The following is a 17,736-nucleotide window of genomic DNA, read 5'->3' on the forward strand; positions in this document are numbered from 1 at the left end:
CTATATTATGTGCTGCTTTTAATTATTTATATGTAAATATACGACATTTATATATTTGCATAGTTGTAATTTTACTTGATTAGATGTAGTGTGTTAGATGTAATATTTTAAAAAAAAATTTAATGGCATTTGATATTTGTATTTCTGTTATCCACCCTGAGCCTGCGAAAGCAGGGAGGGCGGAATATAAATGTAATAAATTAAAAAGTCATGTGTACAACAACAATTTCCTTACAAGGTTCATCATCTAGCTAGAGATATGTATGCAGAAGGTGTTTCCATTTGCATATTGCACCAAGTAGGAACAGGTTACATATAGATTATTTGTTAATCATCTTCGTAGTGACCTATAGAGTTGCCAGGTCCCATTACCTCCCAGCGGGAGGGGGGGCTGACATTTACCTGGGGGCAACCTCCTTGCATACTTTATGTCAATCGTTGCATCATCTCAGTGGCTTTAGAAAGGCTTTCTGATTCTATATAAGTACAAGTCTTGTGTTTGCAAGAGTTATTTCATTAACTATGGTTGCATGTGTTACTAGGGTTGTTAAAGCCCAGGTGGTGGCTGGAGATCTCCTGCAATTACAACTGATCTTCACGCCACAGAGATCAGTTCCCCTGGAGAAAATGGCAGCTTTGGAGGGTGGACTTTTTGATATTTTACCCTGCTGAGGTCCCTGCCCTCCCCAGGCTCCACTCCACAAATATCCAGGAATTTCCTAACCTGGAGCTAGTAACCCTATTTGTTAGGCAGAATCAAAGGCTTTGTTTATATACGCTGGCAAGCAGGCAGAGCAGATCTTGGATAGAGGAGATTAATCCCTCTCATAACAGGCAGTTTACCTACCAAAGGGGATGGATGGGTAAAGAAAAACAAGAAGAATTCTCCATATCCGATGACAAGCAGCTGGCATCTGCAGTTCAGCATCCGAAGCAAAGATTTTGCCTGTAAATACTGGCAACAATCATGAAAAAAACCTGGCTTTTCCCGATGTAACACTTCCAGAAATATAGGTCCTAAGACCAACGGGAAAACAATTATTTATCAATCATATATTACATATACATAATCATTCTTTTAATATCGCATATCACAATATTGCAGCCAATTTTTATCTTCGTTTTACAAGTTTCAGCATATAACTTATATTACATATATCATTCAAGAATCCTCCCCTGGAGGATCAAGGGGTGCAGCGGCAAATTAATGACTTGTACTATATCAAAGTCCTTTCAGGAGCTGGTTAGACAAGTTCATGGTTTGTTCCAAGATGAAAAGTGGAACCTTCAATGGTGCCCGGAACTAAGGCCGGCAATTTCCAATTAGTTCTTCATCCCCACAGACTTCCTCAGGAGCAACCATTTACAACCATCCAAAGTCATTTAACAGGCACACCGTCAGTTCACCCAATGACGTGGAGTTTTCCCCTTGATCCTCCTGGGGAGGATTCTTGAATGATATATGATATATGACGTTGAAGGATTGCAAGCTATTGGCTCTGGAGGGATACAAAAAAATATTCGGATGGCATGCATACCTGTGGTATGATAAAGTAAAAGCTGACTCTATGTTCTTACACCATTATATTCGGAGAAGCCTTTTTACTGTCTGGAAGAAGTATAAAAATTACCTGAAGGACGGAATTCCCCTGTGGGTGGTTCCGTTCGAGGTAATAGATCCAAGAACTGTCGAAAATGAACAACAGTGTTTAACATACAAGGAGATAACGTTATTGGAATCCTCTAAATTGAGAATAAAGACGGAAGAGGAGCTGTCCTCAAGTTATGGATGGTTTCAATATAGACAGATAAGAGATCTTTATAATTCGGACTGTATGAAAGGAGGACTAAGAATGGAGAATTCAGAATTAGAAGAGGTAATCTTTCAAGAGGGTAAAAAAGAAATATCAAAGATCTATAAAGTACCTTTAAAATGGTACACAGAAGATGAGACAGTTAAAGTTCAAATGGTGAAGTGGGCGATAAATTTTCATAAAGAAATAACAATGGAGGCGTGGGAATACCTGTGGAAAATGACTTTGAAGATCACGACATGTACAAATATTAAAGAGAATGTTTATAAAATGATATATCGTTGGTACCTGACACCAAAGAAAATTGCGCTAGGAAATACTAATATGTCAAATAAATGCTGGAAATGTAAAAAGCATGAAGGATCTTTGTATCATATGTGGTGGACTTGCGAGGTAGCTAAGCAATACTGGGGAGGAATAATAGAAGTGATTAACGAAATTTTACAGTTTCAAGTTAATAGAAACCCAGAATTGCTGCTACTGAACTTGGGAATGGAAGATATTCCAGCACAACACAGAACATTGTTATTCTATATGACAACAGCGGCTAGACTTTTATACGCGCAGAAGTGGAAATTGCAAGAAGTACCAACTATTGAAGATTGGATTTACAAATTGCTGTACATGGCTGAGATGGACAAAATGACAAGGAAGTTGAGAGACCTTGATCCAGGACAGTTTAATATGGATTGGGGGAAACTGAAGCAATACTTGGAGAAAAAATGGGATGTGGAAGGGAAACTGTGGCAGTTCGAGAATTACTGAGACTCTATAAAAGAAGAGAGAAGTGGCTTTACCGGGAAAGGGGGATTTAATTATTAAATTCTAAGCTATTATTAGGGTTAAAATGAAAATTTTGTTTTATTATTCACAGTATTAAATAATAGATGTATTATTATGAATATATATTATGAATATATATGAGCATGCTAGCCAGGTATTTTTAATGTAGTTAAGTTTTTAGTATAACAGATATTTCAAAAAATTAAAACTGATTGAGAATAAGAAATGTTTAAAGAAATATACAGAATAAGTTAAATTGATTAATTTATATGGGGGAGAATAAAGAGATTAAGTAAGGGAATAGAAAATGGATAAAATGTTATACTGATAATACTGATAATATAAAGATTGGTAATACATGCTAGCAATGTGTTATTTAGAATATAGGATTTAGTAAAGGAGGGGTTAAAGGTAACTCTGTGTTTTAAAAAAAATAACAAGCTTAGAAGAGAGTTTAAATGTATGTTTAATAGATTATATGAGGTAATAAGTAAGTAAGTAATAAGATAGACAAAGGGTTGGAAAACTGTTGGAAGTCAAACAAAAGGGGGGAGGAAAGGGAGGGGGTTAGAAGTAGATATTTACAAAGGGGGAATGTTTGTATTGAATGATTATATATTCTAATCCAATAAAATTTTATATTTTCTAATATACTTGCTTTAATTCTGATTTTAAATATTCAATTCAAGTTGTTAAAATTATAGAAGAGCTAAATGTGAACCTGTTGTTTTCTACCTTTACCAGGATGGCCCAAGCTAGCCTAATCTTATCAGATTTCAGAAGCTAAGAAGGGTCAACCTTGCTTAGTACTTGGATGGGAGACCACCAAGGAAGTCCAGGGTCCCTGCACAGAGGCAGGCAATGGCAAGCACCTCTGTTCATCCCTTTCCTTGAAAACCCTATGGGGCTGCTATGAGTCACCTATGACTTGATGGCACTTTATACACAATAAAGATGCCAACAATTTTCCATGTGCTGTCAGTGCCTCCAAATTTAAATTGTATTAGGCAAAACAGGAATTAGTATTACAGTATAAGAAAGGTAGAAAGATTACATTTTGTTTATGGTATCTACAAAATAATCCCATGTATGTACAGAATCTAGAAATTTTTCCAAACTTGTGAAAGGTTAGTGCCTATACTTTTGAGTGAGATCTGACCAGCTTCCCTGCCGGTGCAAGAGAAAGGAAGGACCCCTTTTTTTATTCCTGTGATTCATGGGCCTTATGGACAAAAAAGCCATATGCAATATGGCTGATTTGCCTCAGTGGAACAGCTGGTAGAATGCAACCCATAGGTACAAGTGTGGAGGAGGCTGAAAGATTATCATTTGGCTGTATGCATGCAGACCTAATTGTTTTCAATGGAACCATGTGGACAAAAACAGCACAGGATGGGTCTGCAGTGAGAAAGGGAATTGGGATGTAATATAAATTTCAGTTGTAATTATTTATGGGCATAAAACTAGAATTGTGAATGAAGAACTCCACAGCAATTAAATTGGAGGTAAAGATCCATTTTTTAAACTAGCAACAAGATACTTAGTCACAAAATAACTCGTACTTACTACCTATTTGTCATTCATGAAGGTTTCCATTTTCTCTTCCAGGTATGAACTCCACATGTATATGTCCTGCCCTCCCCATTTACAGCCAATAGAAAGGACTTGTAAGCCTGGCCCTATTGAAGTGAAGTACTCTGGAAGTGGACGAAGTTCAAATGTGAGTGATCTACAGCCTTACACAACCTACTACCTGAGAGTCGTGTCCTACAATTCGGTTGGCAGCAGTACTTCAGAATGGATCAGCTTGGTTACCAAAAAAGAAGGTGAGTTTGCAGAAGCAAGCATAAAAAATGAATAAAAAGAAGGTGAGTTTGCAGAAGCAAGCATAAAAAATGAATAATCAGCTAACTAGACACATTTTATTCTGCTTAGGCAACCCATGGCATATTTAGACCATTTTTCCCAGGCTGAATTAAGCACCTCATGCAGAGGTTGATGGATTTTCCAGATCAAACTGGAATCAAGCTGAAAACTAAGAGATATGTGTTACTGAAATGTATCCATCTGTATACTCATTCCCACACACTGTTTCCAAACCCTTCTGTAGTTTGCCGTCCCGGCAATGTAACACATGAGAGTGGTATATCAAATTTAAACTGCATCCACCCATGTCCAAACCCAAGTAACAAACGTTTTCAATGGTTGAACATGTACATAACTAGAAACACCAGGTTTATCATACGTCAGTATTCTGACAGGCTGTACTTCCCTGATAGATCTTCTAATAGGAGGGGAAACCATGACCTCCTCTCTGACTGAGCTTTGAGTCGGTGCATGGGCTGGGTCCCTAGACACAGTCACACTAGCATTGGAACTTCCTGCCACAGTTTCAGAGGAAACCACAGTCTGTGTGTAGGAGTCAATAGTGTCAGTCTCGTGGCTTGCGCTGGACATAGAAGTTATTTCATCAGTGGTCATGGCAGCATCAGCCCCTGAGTCACTCATGGTAGATTCAAGATGACTGGTATCAGCAGAATCAGTTGAGGCTGCAGATAATGGTGGGGGGAAATGTACCCTGGGTATAAATGGCTCTGCTTCTCCATTCAGAAGACAGGGCACCTCGCTTCCTTTGGCTGCCTCTACTTGTCTAGGCCACATCTCATTCCCCAAGGCAGGTCCTGGTAACACATCATCCTCTGATTCAGAGGTATCATCATCCCCTCCACAGTGCAAATGCAAAGCTGGCTGGTTCCTCTGGCTCCTTAGCATCATGTTAGTATTTGTTGCCCTGGCAGCCTGATGTTGAGCTCCTGGTAGTTGTCCATCAGGTATACCTTGCAGTTGTCCAGCTGGCAGCAAGTGATTTCTGTGACGGGTTTTCACAGGCCTGTCACTATCTTCCGGCTTGACCTTATAGACTGGCAATGCTCCCAGCTTATCTACTACAATATACAGTGGTGCCTTCCATCGATCAGCCAGGGATGCCTTGGTTTCTGATCAGTACCTGGTCCCCTTGTAGTAGTGTGTGTGTCCGCACTCAGGCATCATAGTGATGTTTGTTTCGATCGGTGCTTTTCCGGGCAGCTGCAGTGGCTAGCTGACAGGCCTCTTGCAACTGTTGCTTCATCTTTCCCACATATTGGAGATGAGTCCACATATCATCTCTGTCTCCAGATACACCAAAGCACAGATCTATTGGAAGCCTAGGCTCTCTCCCAAACATCAGGAAGTACGGAGTAAACCTGGTGGAGTCATTGTAAGATGCATGTACTAGGAAGGCTATATGTTAACTCCATTTGTTTTTTGTTCTGGTTGCAGGGGCCCCAATATATAGAGCAGAGTACGATTGCATCTTTCTGGTTGTGGGTTGCACTGTGCTGGTCTTCTGATCTCTGGTGGGATATGACTGGGTTTAACATGTAAAATGGTCTGTCACCACCAATATATTTCCATAGTTTCTAGTATCTGACTCCACAGACAAAAAATCAATGCACACCAACTCCATAGGCCCTGTTGTGTTAATATTCTCTAAGAAAGGTACGTGAGCAGGCAGGGTCTTTCACTGAACACATCAGGCACAGGTTGCACATTTCCTGGCAACATCATGAGCCATCCAAGAAATCAGTTTCTGAGGAGATCCAGTGTTTGTTCAGACCCCAGATGTCCTAAAACATAATGCAGGGGTCCCATTGCTGTTGGTCTATATCTTCGAGGTAGTACCAGCTGTTTATGCTGTCTGTTTACTGGGTATAATGTTATGCAATACAACACCCCATCAGTTACCTTTAATGTGTCTTGTTCCCGCAAGAGAAGGGCAGCTTCCGAAGAAGGGAGTACTGTACAAGGCAGATGCTTACTGGTCCTCTGAAGAAAAGGGAGAAGCTTCCTTATTTCTGCATCTTGGTATTGGGCTTCTCTCCAGTCCTCTAAATTAAAGTGAGGCAAAAGTGTCTACTGAAGGGAAATAAGGTTCAAAGATACAGATGGCATTGCCTCAGGCGGAAGGCCTAAATGCTTGGCAACACAACCTTCCATGAGTCCAGGTGATTCTAGATTACCACTGCTAGACAGTGCTTGCCCTCCTTCCTCAGGGACCACAGTCCATTCATTCTTTTGAGACTGCCGAGATTGGGCATCTGCATCTACATTTACTCGACCAGTTTGGTAGTGAAGATTAAAATTATAATCAGAAAGTGCAGCCACCCATCTTTCACCCATAGCATCTAGCTTTGCAGTGGTAAATATGTAGGTAAGGGGATTATTGCCCATCTAAACTTGGAACTTGCCACCATACAGATAATTCCGGAACTTCTCAGTGACAGCCCACTTTAAGGCTAAAAACTCCAATTTGTGAATATGATACTTGGTCTCACTGCCAGTGAGCCCTCTGCTTGCAAAAGCAATAGGTCTTTTCCCCATCAGTTTCTTGATAAAGCACCGCTCCAAGGCCACTTGTGCTTGCATCTGTATGTAAGATGAAGGGCTTATTTGGGTCTGCAAAGGCCAACACTGGAGCTTCAGTCAGATGACGGATAATTTCTTTAAAGGCTGTTTCACAGTTTTTATCCCATCTGTCACCAAATAGCTCTACTAGATCATAATACAATCTCCCTGACCTCCCTTTGGCTACTCATGTTTTTTCTTCCTTCTAGGGCTCATTTTGCTGGATTGATATCCTCTAGTTAAAGCATTCAGAGGTTTCACAATAACTGAATATCCACACACAAACTGTGTATAATATCCAGTGAATCCAAGGAAAGTCTTTAAATCTTTGTAATGGCGAGGTCTGGGCCAATTAAGCAGGGCATTAATTTTTCTTGGATCTGTGCTAATACCATCTTGGGAAACAATGTGTTCTACATATTTGACAGAGGTCTGGCAAAACTGGCATTTGTCAAGAGACAGTTTCAATTGATAGGCCTCCAGCCAGTCTAGCTCTGTCAAATGGGCATAATGTTCCTCACCCTTGGCCTCTCGAGTATCCCACTCATGCAATGAAAATACATTGGGTCTTTGGCACAGTTTCTCTCTTAGATGATCTTTCCAGGCTTCTGGTATTGGAGAATGTCCAAAACTGATTGAAGCTGGGTTGAGCTCAGCTTCTGCAGATGCAAGTCTAGTTTGTCTTACAAGTTTAGCTTCAAATAGGTCAGCCACCTTTTGATTTGGTTTCACTACCATATTATGTTTAGTCACATTAGTAATTCTCACGGTGTCATTCCTGCTTTGAGGCAGATCAAGGAGTCCAGCCATTACTATCAACCCAGGAGGCAATCCTGGTTCTTGAGGCTGCTCTAGTAAGACAGCTCCTCTGGCTGTACCTGGGACTGAGGCACAGCCCTGAATTTCCTGTTCCACACCTGCAGGCATCAGAACAGAATTTTTCCCCCATAAGTTTCAAGACCCCTATAGGCTGTTTGGTTTCTGCTTTAATCTGAGTGAGTCGCTGATAGACTGAAAGACATAAAGAATTCATCTTCAACATGTCCAGAAGGCCATTTCCAGCCCGCTGTAGACAATACTTAGCCAGTACCCTGAAGAGGTGAGAGTTTGTTCCAATTACTATTGGAGGCATTGTTAGCCCACTGGGATCAGGACAGATTAATGCCAGGGTAGACAACTCTTCCTTTATTCCTACAACGTCTTCTGGGAACTCCAGTTTAACAACAACATAGCCAAAGTAGGGGTAACTTGAGTTGCTGAGCCCCCAGGGGTCTAGACCGTCCAAGGACTGAATGGGTATGGGGGGTGTGAAGAAAAAATGCTATGTTCAGTTTGTATGAGAAGCCATTTCTTGAGAGTTCATTCAGAGGCTTCATTTCTAAGAGAAATTCCGCACCCCCCCCCCTCTTGAGAAGCCTCTTCGTCTCTTGCTAGTAGCAAGCTACTTTTGCTTCTGTCCTTGAGATAAGATAAGCTGTTCTAGCTGGTGTTAAGTTTAGCCTCCATAGCTGACCTTCTTTTTGTGTGAGTTAATTGGCAATCAAATTTGCACCTGTGGATTAGGGTCATGTACCAAGAGCTGCAGACGTGACATGCTTCCCTTTTGCACTAGACACCTATTTCTCAGGTGAAGTTGGCAAGTTGTGACTGGATTGGCTATCAAGCCTGAGCTACTTTGGCCTCAAGTAGCATAAATTGGCTACTAAAATCATGGAGTCTGAGCTTGTGGTGGGCGTCAGCAACAGACAACTGCCCTTGCCCCTTTGTTCTGCGTCTGGCTCGTTTTGTGAGAGGGACTGAGGCTCCCAACTTTGAGATTGCTGCTTGACTTTGTGGACTCTTGACTAGAGACTTTGATTGCTACATCTTTGAGACCAGTTTGTTTTGCCTCCTAAGGTATTACTGTGGTATGTAGTGCTAACAGCTATAGTTTTTTTTGTTTTGTTCTCACATTTTGTCTTGTGCTTTGTGATAACCTTGCACTCTAATTAATAAACAATTGTATTTTTACCCTGTGTGGGTTATTGTGACTCTGAAGCCTCAAAGCTATTAAATCTTTGTTGAACTCACCGTGTGTGTGCTCAAGAACCACCCACCTTAACAGTATTTTGTGTTGAGACCTCTGCTTGCAAACCACCCTTGCAGGGCAGATTTCTGTTTGGTTAATTCCCTAATAGGCTCTGGAGCTTTGCTCCCTGACTCCTCAGCCTTGGGATAGATAGGGGAGCTGGTGGCAGCCTACCTAGGCAGGAGTGAGATTTTCTCTTCTTTTCCGTTTTGTAATGTGTGTGCTGTTTGAAAACAGCCTTCCAGGCAGCCTGTGTCCCTTCCCCTTAGCTTGGTCAAGGCAGAAGGGCTGGAAACTTTGACATGTTGGCAGTGGTGTTGATTTTGTCTTACTGACTTGCGGGTCAGAATTGGACCTTTGAGACTTTGGAGTCAATTGCTTGCTTTGCCTGTGCAGTGGTTATTCATGAGACTTTTGTGAGAGTTTATTTTCTGACTAGTGCAGTTACACATTTGAAATATGGCTGCAGGAGGAAAAAGTCACAACTGTTGTGTTAAGGATGAGGATGAAAGTTTTCATGCCATTGATGTTGTTGGGGAGCCAGACCAAGATTTATGGCCAGAGCGCCACGGAATAGTTGAGAGACATTTGTCTGCTGTTTGTCCAAGAACATGATTCCTTAACTCTGAGGATTATCTCCATGCAACTCTGACCAAGAGCGAATGTGGAGCCGTATCAACCCACGCGGTGAATGGCATATCGCTGAGAGTGTGCGTTGCAGAAACCTTAGAGGAGATGACCAGAGTAATGTTTGTGAAAGTAAGCCTGAATATGACACTTGGCAGCCCAGCAGATGACTGCATGATGTGGATTTATGGTCGATGGAGAAAGAAAGAGCTGCAAGTCCTAGGAAATTGACTGACAGAGATATCCCCTCATTCACACCTGCTCGACCTTGAGAGCTGCTGCATTGGGCGTTTGATCATCGTTTGTTCCCAGTCTACAGAAACGGACAAGATCCTCTTCCTTTTTTCCATTGTATGAGGAGACTTGCCAAGATTTGAGTATTCCACCTCGTTACTACATGTTGATTCTTCGTTCTCAAATTACTGGAGTACTAGCTGACCTGTTGGGAAGTTTGCCCCAAGCTGTTGGGAATTATTCACAGTTCAAAACTTTGGCATTGCAGAGATTTGCCCTCTCCTCTGAGAACTATAGAAGGGCATTTAGAAGAGTGAATAAAGAACAAGATAATTTATGTTTGTCTGCTGCTAGACTCTCCCAAAACTTCGAGAGGTGGTTTGCAGCCAAAGGAGTTAAAACGTTTGTGCAGCTGAAAGAACTTATTTTGAAAGAGCAGTTTTTTAGACTACACCTGAAGATTTGTCAGCATTAGTGCAAGATTGGAATCCTGACATGCTGGAATGTGCCATGGAGCTTGCTCAGAGAATGAGACTTCACCAACAGAGATTTACAAGGGGAGTTCCTAAGCCAGCCAGTACAGATATTGCCTCCCTGGCTGAAAAGACAAGCTCCCCCGTTCGTCATGGGCTCTGATTCCTCTCAGGATGAAGACTTCGTGGAGGACTACAGGGGACAGAGTATTCCAAGCTCCTCAGGAGTCAGGCATGTGGAGGACCAGCAGGGAGTGGAACAGCAGGAACCCTTGCCAGAGCAGGCTGAGAAATCCTTGGAAGAATAAGAGACAGAAGCTGTTCCCTTACCTGCACCAGCAGTTGAGACCAGGGCAACATCCTCACCCAGCTCCTCTGAACCTCATAAGCAGCGTAGGGTGCGACAGCGTCTCATTGTACAGGAAAGGAGACCAAGTGCGAGGCTTCAGGCACTGAAACAGCGGTATAGTGACCTTGAGTCCTAGCAGGATGCAACACTGCCTTGGAGGCGATTGCTTTTAAGCCAGGACGCCCTTTCCCTTGTTGCAGAAGCACCTGCGCAAAGACCCACCTGGCTCCACTGCGACCCAGCTCTCTGCTATACCTGCTCTCTCAGCTCTGGCCTTTGGACTCAGCTTTCTGGACTACATTTTCTTCCTTTCCCTTGTTGCAGAAGCACCTGCACAAAGACCCACCTGGCTCCACTGCGACCCAGCTCTCTGCTATACCTGCTCTCTCAGCTCTGGCTTTTGGACTCAGCTTTCTGGACTACATTTTCTTCCTTTCCCTTGTTGCAGAAGCACCTGCACAAAGACCCACCTGGTTCCACTGCGACCCAGCTCTCTGCTATACCTGCTCTCTCAGCTCTGGCCTTTGGACTCAGCTTTCTGGACTACATTTTCTTCCTTGTTCCCTGAACGGCTTTGGTACACTTCGGACTCAAGTTAGGTCTGTTTCCCCGCCTGCATTCAGCACACCGTTGTGGCTGTGAAACCGTGAGTGAATCCAACGAACGTCTTGTGTTATTATTGTAAAGAACCTGGACATGTTGTTGCTACTTGTAAATTGTTAAAAGCAGAAGAATAGAGAAAGTCAAGTCCACCTGCTGTGAACCCTAGAGTAAGGACTTTACAGACAATAAACACCGACTTCCAGACAGAGAATTAGGATGACTCTGAAGAAATGGTTGCTGCTGTTTTTCTTCCTCTTCTTGCATCATTCTCATCAGCTGAGAAAAAATTGGTGGGTTTTTGTGTAGATCTTGCAGACAGATATTCACTAGGAGAAATTCATCATAGAGAGTCCCCTTGAGGAGCTGAGCAACTCTCTCATGATTCATTCGCTCAAGGGTCATAGCACCCTTTTGCACTAGTTGCTGCAATATTTTCTCCAGCCATTGCAGATATGTAGATAGCGTCTTCTCTTTGCATAGTAGTCTTAAATCTCCACAATAATTCCTCAGCGCCCTTCACATTCCCAAAGGTATGCTCCAAAGTGTCTAAGAATTCTTGTATATTTATTATTAGGCTTTGGATGATGTCCATGGCAGGGCCCCTTAAGCTCTCAGATAATTGTCTCCTCTTTTCAGCTTCTGGTACTGGCCAGTCTTGCATCATCACTTTAACATGCTGGATCCAAGTGTTATATTCTTCCTCTCCTGGACCAGGGGGTATGGCACCAGAGAAGAGTCACAATATGGCACTGCATTAATACTTTGGCACAAATCATTCAATCTTTGGGATTCCATTTTGTAGCTTAACAATTTAAAATAATATACAACAACAACCCCTATTTCACAAATACATAATAAATCCCAGATGAGCCCCCACAAATGTAACCCCTAGAGTGCCAAGGGCCAGGTTCAATGTCTATGTTTACAATGAGATATGTTTACAAATTTAAAATGTAAATCCAATTTATTTAAATATAACAGAACACAACTATGAAAACATTCCCTAAGTTATCAATACTGGATCAGTAACCAATGACCCCAGAGCAGAGTCCTACTCTCAATCCATTTGGTAGAGTGTGCAGACAGTTCTGTGGGCTTGGCCAGAAGCTATGCCTGGAACAGCATCCCAAATATCCAAAAGACCTTGCAGCAGCAGGACTCTTTTTGTAAAGATGCTGTATGAATCCTGGAGCTTGCTTGTTGCCCTAGGAGCAGTTCCCCTTTCCTTCTGGCAAGACAAAGTGGGGCAGCTCTGTACTAGGGTGCTGGTCTCAGGCAGTCAATGAAGAGTTCAACTGCCAGCAATTCCTGCTCTTTGCTCTTCCTTGCTTCTTCAGCTCTTCTCAGCTACTGCTGTTCTTCCAGGGAGAAGGGTTCAGCTCTTCCCAGCTAGTAGTTTCAGCTCTATGACCTTCTTAGATCCAAAGCTTGAAAACAAGCTTTGTCTTCCAGTGAGCAGTAGCTTCAGCACTCCTCTCTCTCTTCCAGTCTTTTAAGCTAGCCTAGTCCCACATTATACCACCTCTCCTAGTCATGGTGACCTTTAAAAAAAAAAACATGCCCCATGAGCCTTTGCTCAACATGCAGATTAATACAAGCCTGGGTACACCTCAGTTATTTGCTAGTCCTGTCTGCTAGTCTGGTCTACCTATGTATCTGCAGTCTATTAATCAGACCTAGGTCCTAAGCCCCAAACCCTTTTTTCAGTACAGGCTTACACTTCTGAATCTCAAAGTGCGCTCTCTCTCTCTCTCTCTCTTTCTCTCTCTCTCTCACTCACTCGCTCACTCACTCTCACTCACTGAAATGTCCACATTAGTAGACACAGATGTCAGTGCTTTTCCAAAGGAATATCCCTTTTTTGTTTATTTTGAACCACAGTGTTTTGAATAGAAGTTTTCTGGTGTGTTACCAACTAACAGTGAAATCCTAAGAAGAGTTTCTCCAGTATAAGCCCATTAAAATCAATGTCCATTGATTTCATTGGGCTTAGACTGGAGTACTGTTAGTCACCTGACATCCACATCTGGTCCAATTGCAATGGTGCCAAATGTACCTCCTGAGGGAGGAAGTTCCACAGCACAGATCAGCAGATGAGAAGACTTTTGCCTGGTTCCCCACCAATCAACTTCTTTAGAGAAACGCTGCAACACGACTGCTATCAGGAGCAAACAGGAACATGAAAATCACCCCCATCCTGCAGTCACTCCATTGGCTACCTATCAGCTACCATGCCCAGTTCAAGGTATTGGTTATCACATACAAAGATCTTCACGGCCTTGACCCAGTATACATATGGGACCACCTCCCTCCCTATGTCCCTCTATGGCAGCCTCACTCATCTGAACAGAGTCTCCTACAGGTGCCACCCTGCACATCAGTGCAATCAACAGCAGCCCATACATGGGCTTTCTCTCTGGTGGCCCTTACCCTGTGGACCAGCCTGCCTGAGGAGGTCAAGAGAGCCTCTCTACTCTCCTAGCTTTCTGCAAATGATGCAGAACTGAATTATTCAAAAAGGCTTTTGTATTGTAGGGAGGGGCTCTCAGATGCTTTGCTAAAGAGTTAAGGACCATAGACTTCACCACTATGTTGCCTGATGTAATACCTGTTGTCTTAAATATGTGCTCCTATGAGCTGCTTGGGCTTCATATGGTCTAATGTCAGCCCTAGAATAGCTTATGTTCTGGTTCAGCATTTCTTCAACTCTGTATTGGATTCTTACTAATGCTATGTCTTTATTTACCCTATGGCATTGTTTATGGGACTGTCTTGAAATTGACTGTACTAATCTCAAACTGTGTAATCTGCCTGGAGTCTCAGGGAGAGAGGCAGACTATAAATGACACACATAAATAAATAGTAAGTCCTGCCAGACCCAAGCAAGTTGATATGGGTGATACTGCAGCAATGTACCCAACTCCCAAAGAGACTTTCACTAATCATTCTATAGGATAAGGCAATGGGTAAGCACAGATTTAAAGCCAAATTAACCATGTTATGGTTATTAACTGGACATTTTGCCTTTGAATTTCATTGTTTGGCAAAGTTATGTTTTTATTGGGTTTGATTATGTAGGTCGACATTTATGCCACTGTTACTTTACATCATTCCTATTTTCATTTACAGCTTCACAGAAAAAATTATTAAAAACTAGTGATCTGAAAAGCTGACTTCTCTGAAGCTTTAGCACAATGGTTTTGCAATAAAAGGTTGGCCTCCTAAGAACCACATTGATTATATAGTCTAGTTAGTTAATTACTGTATTAATTTATCCAGCTTGTTAACTCCATCAGCCCCTCAGATCTGTTGTGAACACACTCTGATTCTTTCTTTTATCTTCCTCAGCAGGTTCTGAGACATATAATTTAAAAAAAGAAGTCACTGGCTTACCAGCTTTCTTTTTTGCTTTAGGGCAGAGTCAAAATCATGATAAATGAACATACCTGCCCCATGTCCAAAAACTGATTTTCATCTAGCATCATATTTGGGGGACAATTTGATTTGTACAAATGCATCATACTATTGATTGACTATCCAGTTGTGAATTATATTCTATGAATTATGGGTGTGCACAAAAAAATACCTGGTTTTATCTGGATCCAGGTATCAGGAATACCATAAAGATCCAATATTCCTGAGATCCAGGTCAGATTCTCTAATCTGGTTTGGTATAATTAGAAAATCCCCAGTATATCCAGACTTTATTTCCTAGTTTGGTGTAGTGGTTAAGAGCGTGGGACTCTAATCTGGAGAACCTGGTTTAATTCTTCACTCTTCCACTTGAAGCCATCTGGGTGACCTTGGGTCAGTCACAGCTTCTAGCTCTCTCACCCACCTCACAGGGTGTTTTGTTGTAGGGATAATAATAGCATACTTTGTAAACCTCCCTGAGTGGGTGTTAAGTCATCCTGAAGGGCAGTATATAAATCAAATGTCAAATTTGCAGGGAACCTTGTCCTTCCTGTCGACTAAAGATCCCCCAAAGTTCAGGGAAATTGGATCCAGGGGTTCCAGTATTATAAGCCCCTAAAAAAGCTGCCCCAGCCACTCTCCATTGTTTCCTATCTCAAGGTTTTCCAGGGCAAAGGAGCGATCCCTGGCCATTGACCAAAAGCCAGTCCCAAAATGCAAGTCCCAGTGCAAACTGAACCAACAAAGAACAACAGAACCAAATTGAAGCAAGTGAATCAACATCAGCATCAAACCAATAAATTACAGCAAGCAACTACTTAAACAACTATCCCCTCACCACAAGAACAACTCTTAAAAACAGCAAGCAGCAAAGCAAGCAACTCTTGACTTTAAACTAAGAATCAGAAAAAGCTCTCCACCACCGCCAGAACAGCTAGTACCTCTTTATTTTTCTATTTGACATAGCCACAGTAAACTGGTTGTGTGTGTGTGTTTGTCTCTATGTCTATAGTTTTATTGAAATAAATAATCATAGAATCATAGAGTTGGAAGGGACTTCCAGGGTAATCTAGTCCAACCCCCTGTACAATGCAGGAAATTCACAAATACTTCCCCATCCTGCACCCCCAGTGACCCCTGCTCCATGGCCAGAAGATGGCAAAACACTGGCCTGGGGAAAATTGCTTCCTGACCCCAAAATAATAGTAATCAAAATGAATATGGTAATAGTAATAAAAATGGATAGATACCAAAAGGCCATAATTCACTCAGAAGTATGCTTTGGAGAGATGCATATATTCCACTGAGACTTTTAGACTGAGTTATTCTACATATTGAATCAATATGAAAAATAACTTCCCTATATATTTAATATAATAATTAACAACATCAGAGAAATGTAATTCTCTGGTCACATTTGTGGGAATGATCACAATTACAATAATTGTAGAAGAATCCATCCTAACCCCTCCCCCCTACAGGTTCAGATTACTGCTTTCCAAGTTTGACACTTCTGGTCACTTCTTTAGGGAGGTTGGGAGAGTCACATTCAGTGAATTTGTTGCCAGCTTCTCACCTTCTCTTTGCCTAAGAAGCCACCTGCACAGTTGTGGTCGAAGTTGATTTATGAACTCTTACTCTAGCTGAAAACTTGCACTTTCCTGTCCAGCTGAAATGTAACATATTTGGACTAACTGTTCCCAAAACGATTGTAGCAAAGCTGGTTCAGGAAAAAGTGCATGGAGGATGGGGAAAAGATTTTTAGAGCAAAATTAGGGCATGTTGTATGGACGCACCAAAGAAATTCTCCAATTTAGACACCAAAAAGGAGGAAAATCTCTGTGTTAAAGCAGCCTTGGAATACTGTAAGAGTAACAGTATTGGGGGGAAAATAGAATTTGAATTAATGCAAGAATGATTTAAATATGCATTCCCGGTTCTTGTTTGTTAAATTCATTTTTGCTTTATCTGTAACTACTCAGTACATTTTTGTAACATGTAAACATCATAGATAAATGGTTGTGGATTTAGACTGCCCCCTTTATTATAACTGGGATGGGATTGCTCTCAAAAATTTAAGGCTTATGTCCTATGACATTATGATAGGCTTCTCTCCTGCTACAGCAGAGAATTTCCTCTGATGCAGTATTCATTCCCTATGCTGCTAGCTCTTCCACTTGCATAAGGACTCCTTGAAAAACATTGCTGTTGTACACAAACAAGTTCTAGCAGCAGAGGAGGCATGTGCTACCATGGAGGGCCTCTCCAGAGACACATGTGAAGAGAATGATGTCATACGATCCAAACCATAATCTGCAATTAATGCTTCATAAATCTTCATGGAAATGAAGCACTTTAATAAGGAGCTTGCATGCTGGATGTCCCTGTGCCAAGATTGCCATATAAAATTATATACTTCAGCTTTAATGAAATGTTGCCAGTTATTGGCAAGACTGCGGCTGCCTCCTGGATTGTCTAGTCCACAAAGGAAAATTCAGTTGCAAATGGTTGTAGATCCAGTGGTGTGAAAGTACATGGCATTTGTTTTTGTTTGAGATGAATTGTCAGATTCTACAAACCATGTCTGAAGACAGAACACAGAATGCCTGGAGCCTACCAATACTGCTCCCACTGCTAATCCCATCTGCCTATCTGACATTTCTTACACATTTCTCACTATGCAAAAAACTGAATGTAGTGTAATAGTTTAGAGTGCGAGTTACAAACAGGGAAGTCCTTGGGTTGCAATACAACCTCAGTTGTGAACTTATTAGGTGGCTTAAGGCAAGCTACTCTCTCTTAGGTCCTGTCCTATCTGTCACAAGGGGATGATAACACAGATCTACAACTACAGTGTAGGGAACAAACTGGGACTTGCAAAGCATAAGTTGGCCACAGGGAAAGTTAAGGGCAAAGAGGCAGGAA

The 17,736-nt window shown here is 41.8% G+C and overlaps 1 protein-coding gene across 1 annotated transcript in view; it reads left to right on the forward strand.

Annotated features, from left to right (window-relative positions):
* Nucleotides 1-17,736, forward strand: part of USH2A (usherin) — an 843,391-nt gene that overhangs the window by 811,533 nt on the left and 14,122 nt on the right. The window contains exon 66 of the mRNA XM_054970549.1: nucleotides 4,206-4,423. Coding sequence (XP_054826524.1) covers nucleotides 4,206-4,423 — 218 coding nt within the window. The remainder of the gene's footprint in view (nucleotides 1-4,205; nucleotides 4,424-17,736) is intronic.

The sequence above is a fragment of the Eublepharis macularius genome, chromosome 1, assembly GCF_028583425.1.
Source record: "Eublepharis macularius isolate TG4126 chromosome 1, MPM_Emac_v1.0, whole genome shotgun sequence".
NCBI lineage: Eukaryota > Metazoa > Chordata > Lepidosauria > Squamata > Eublepharidae > Eublepharis > Eublepharis macularius.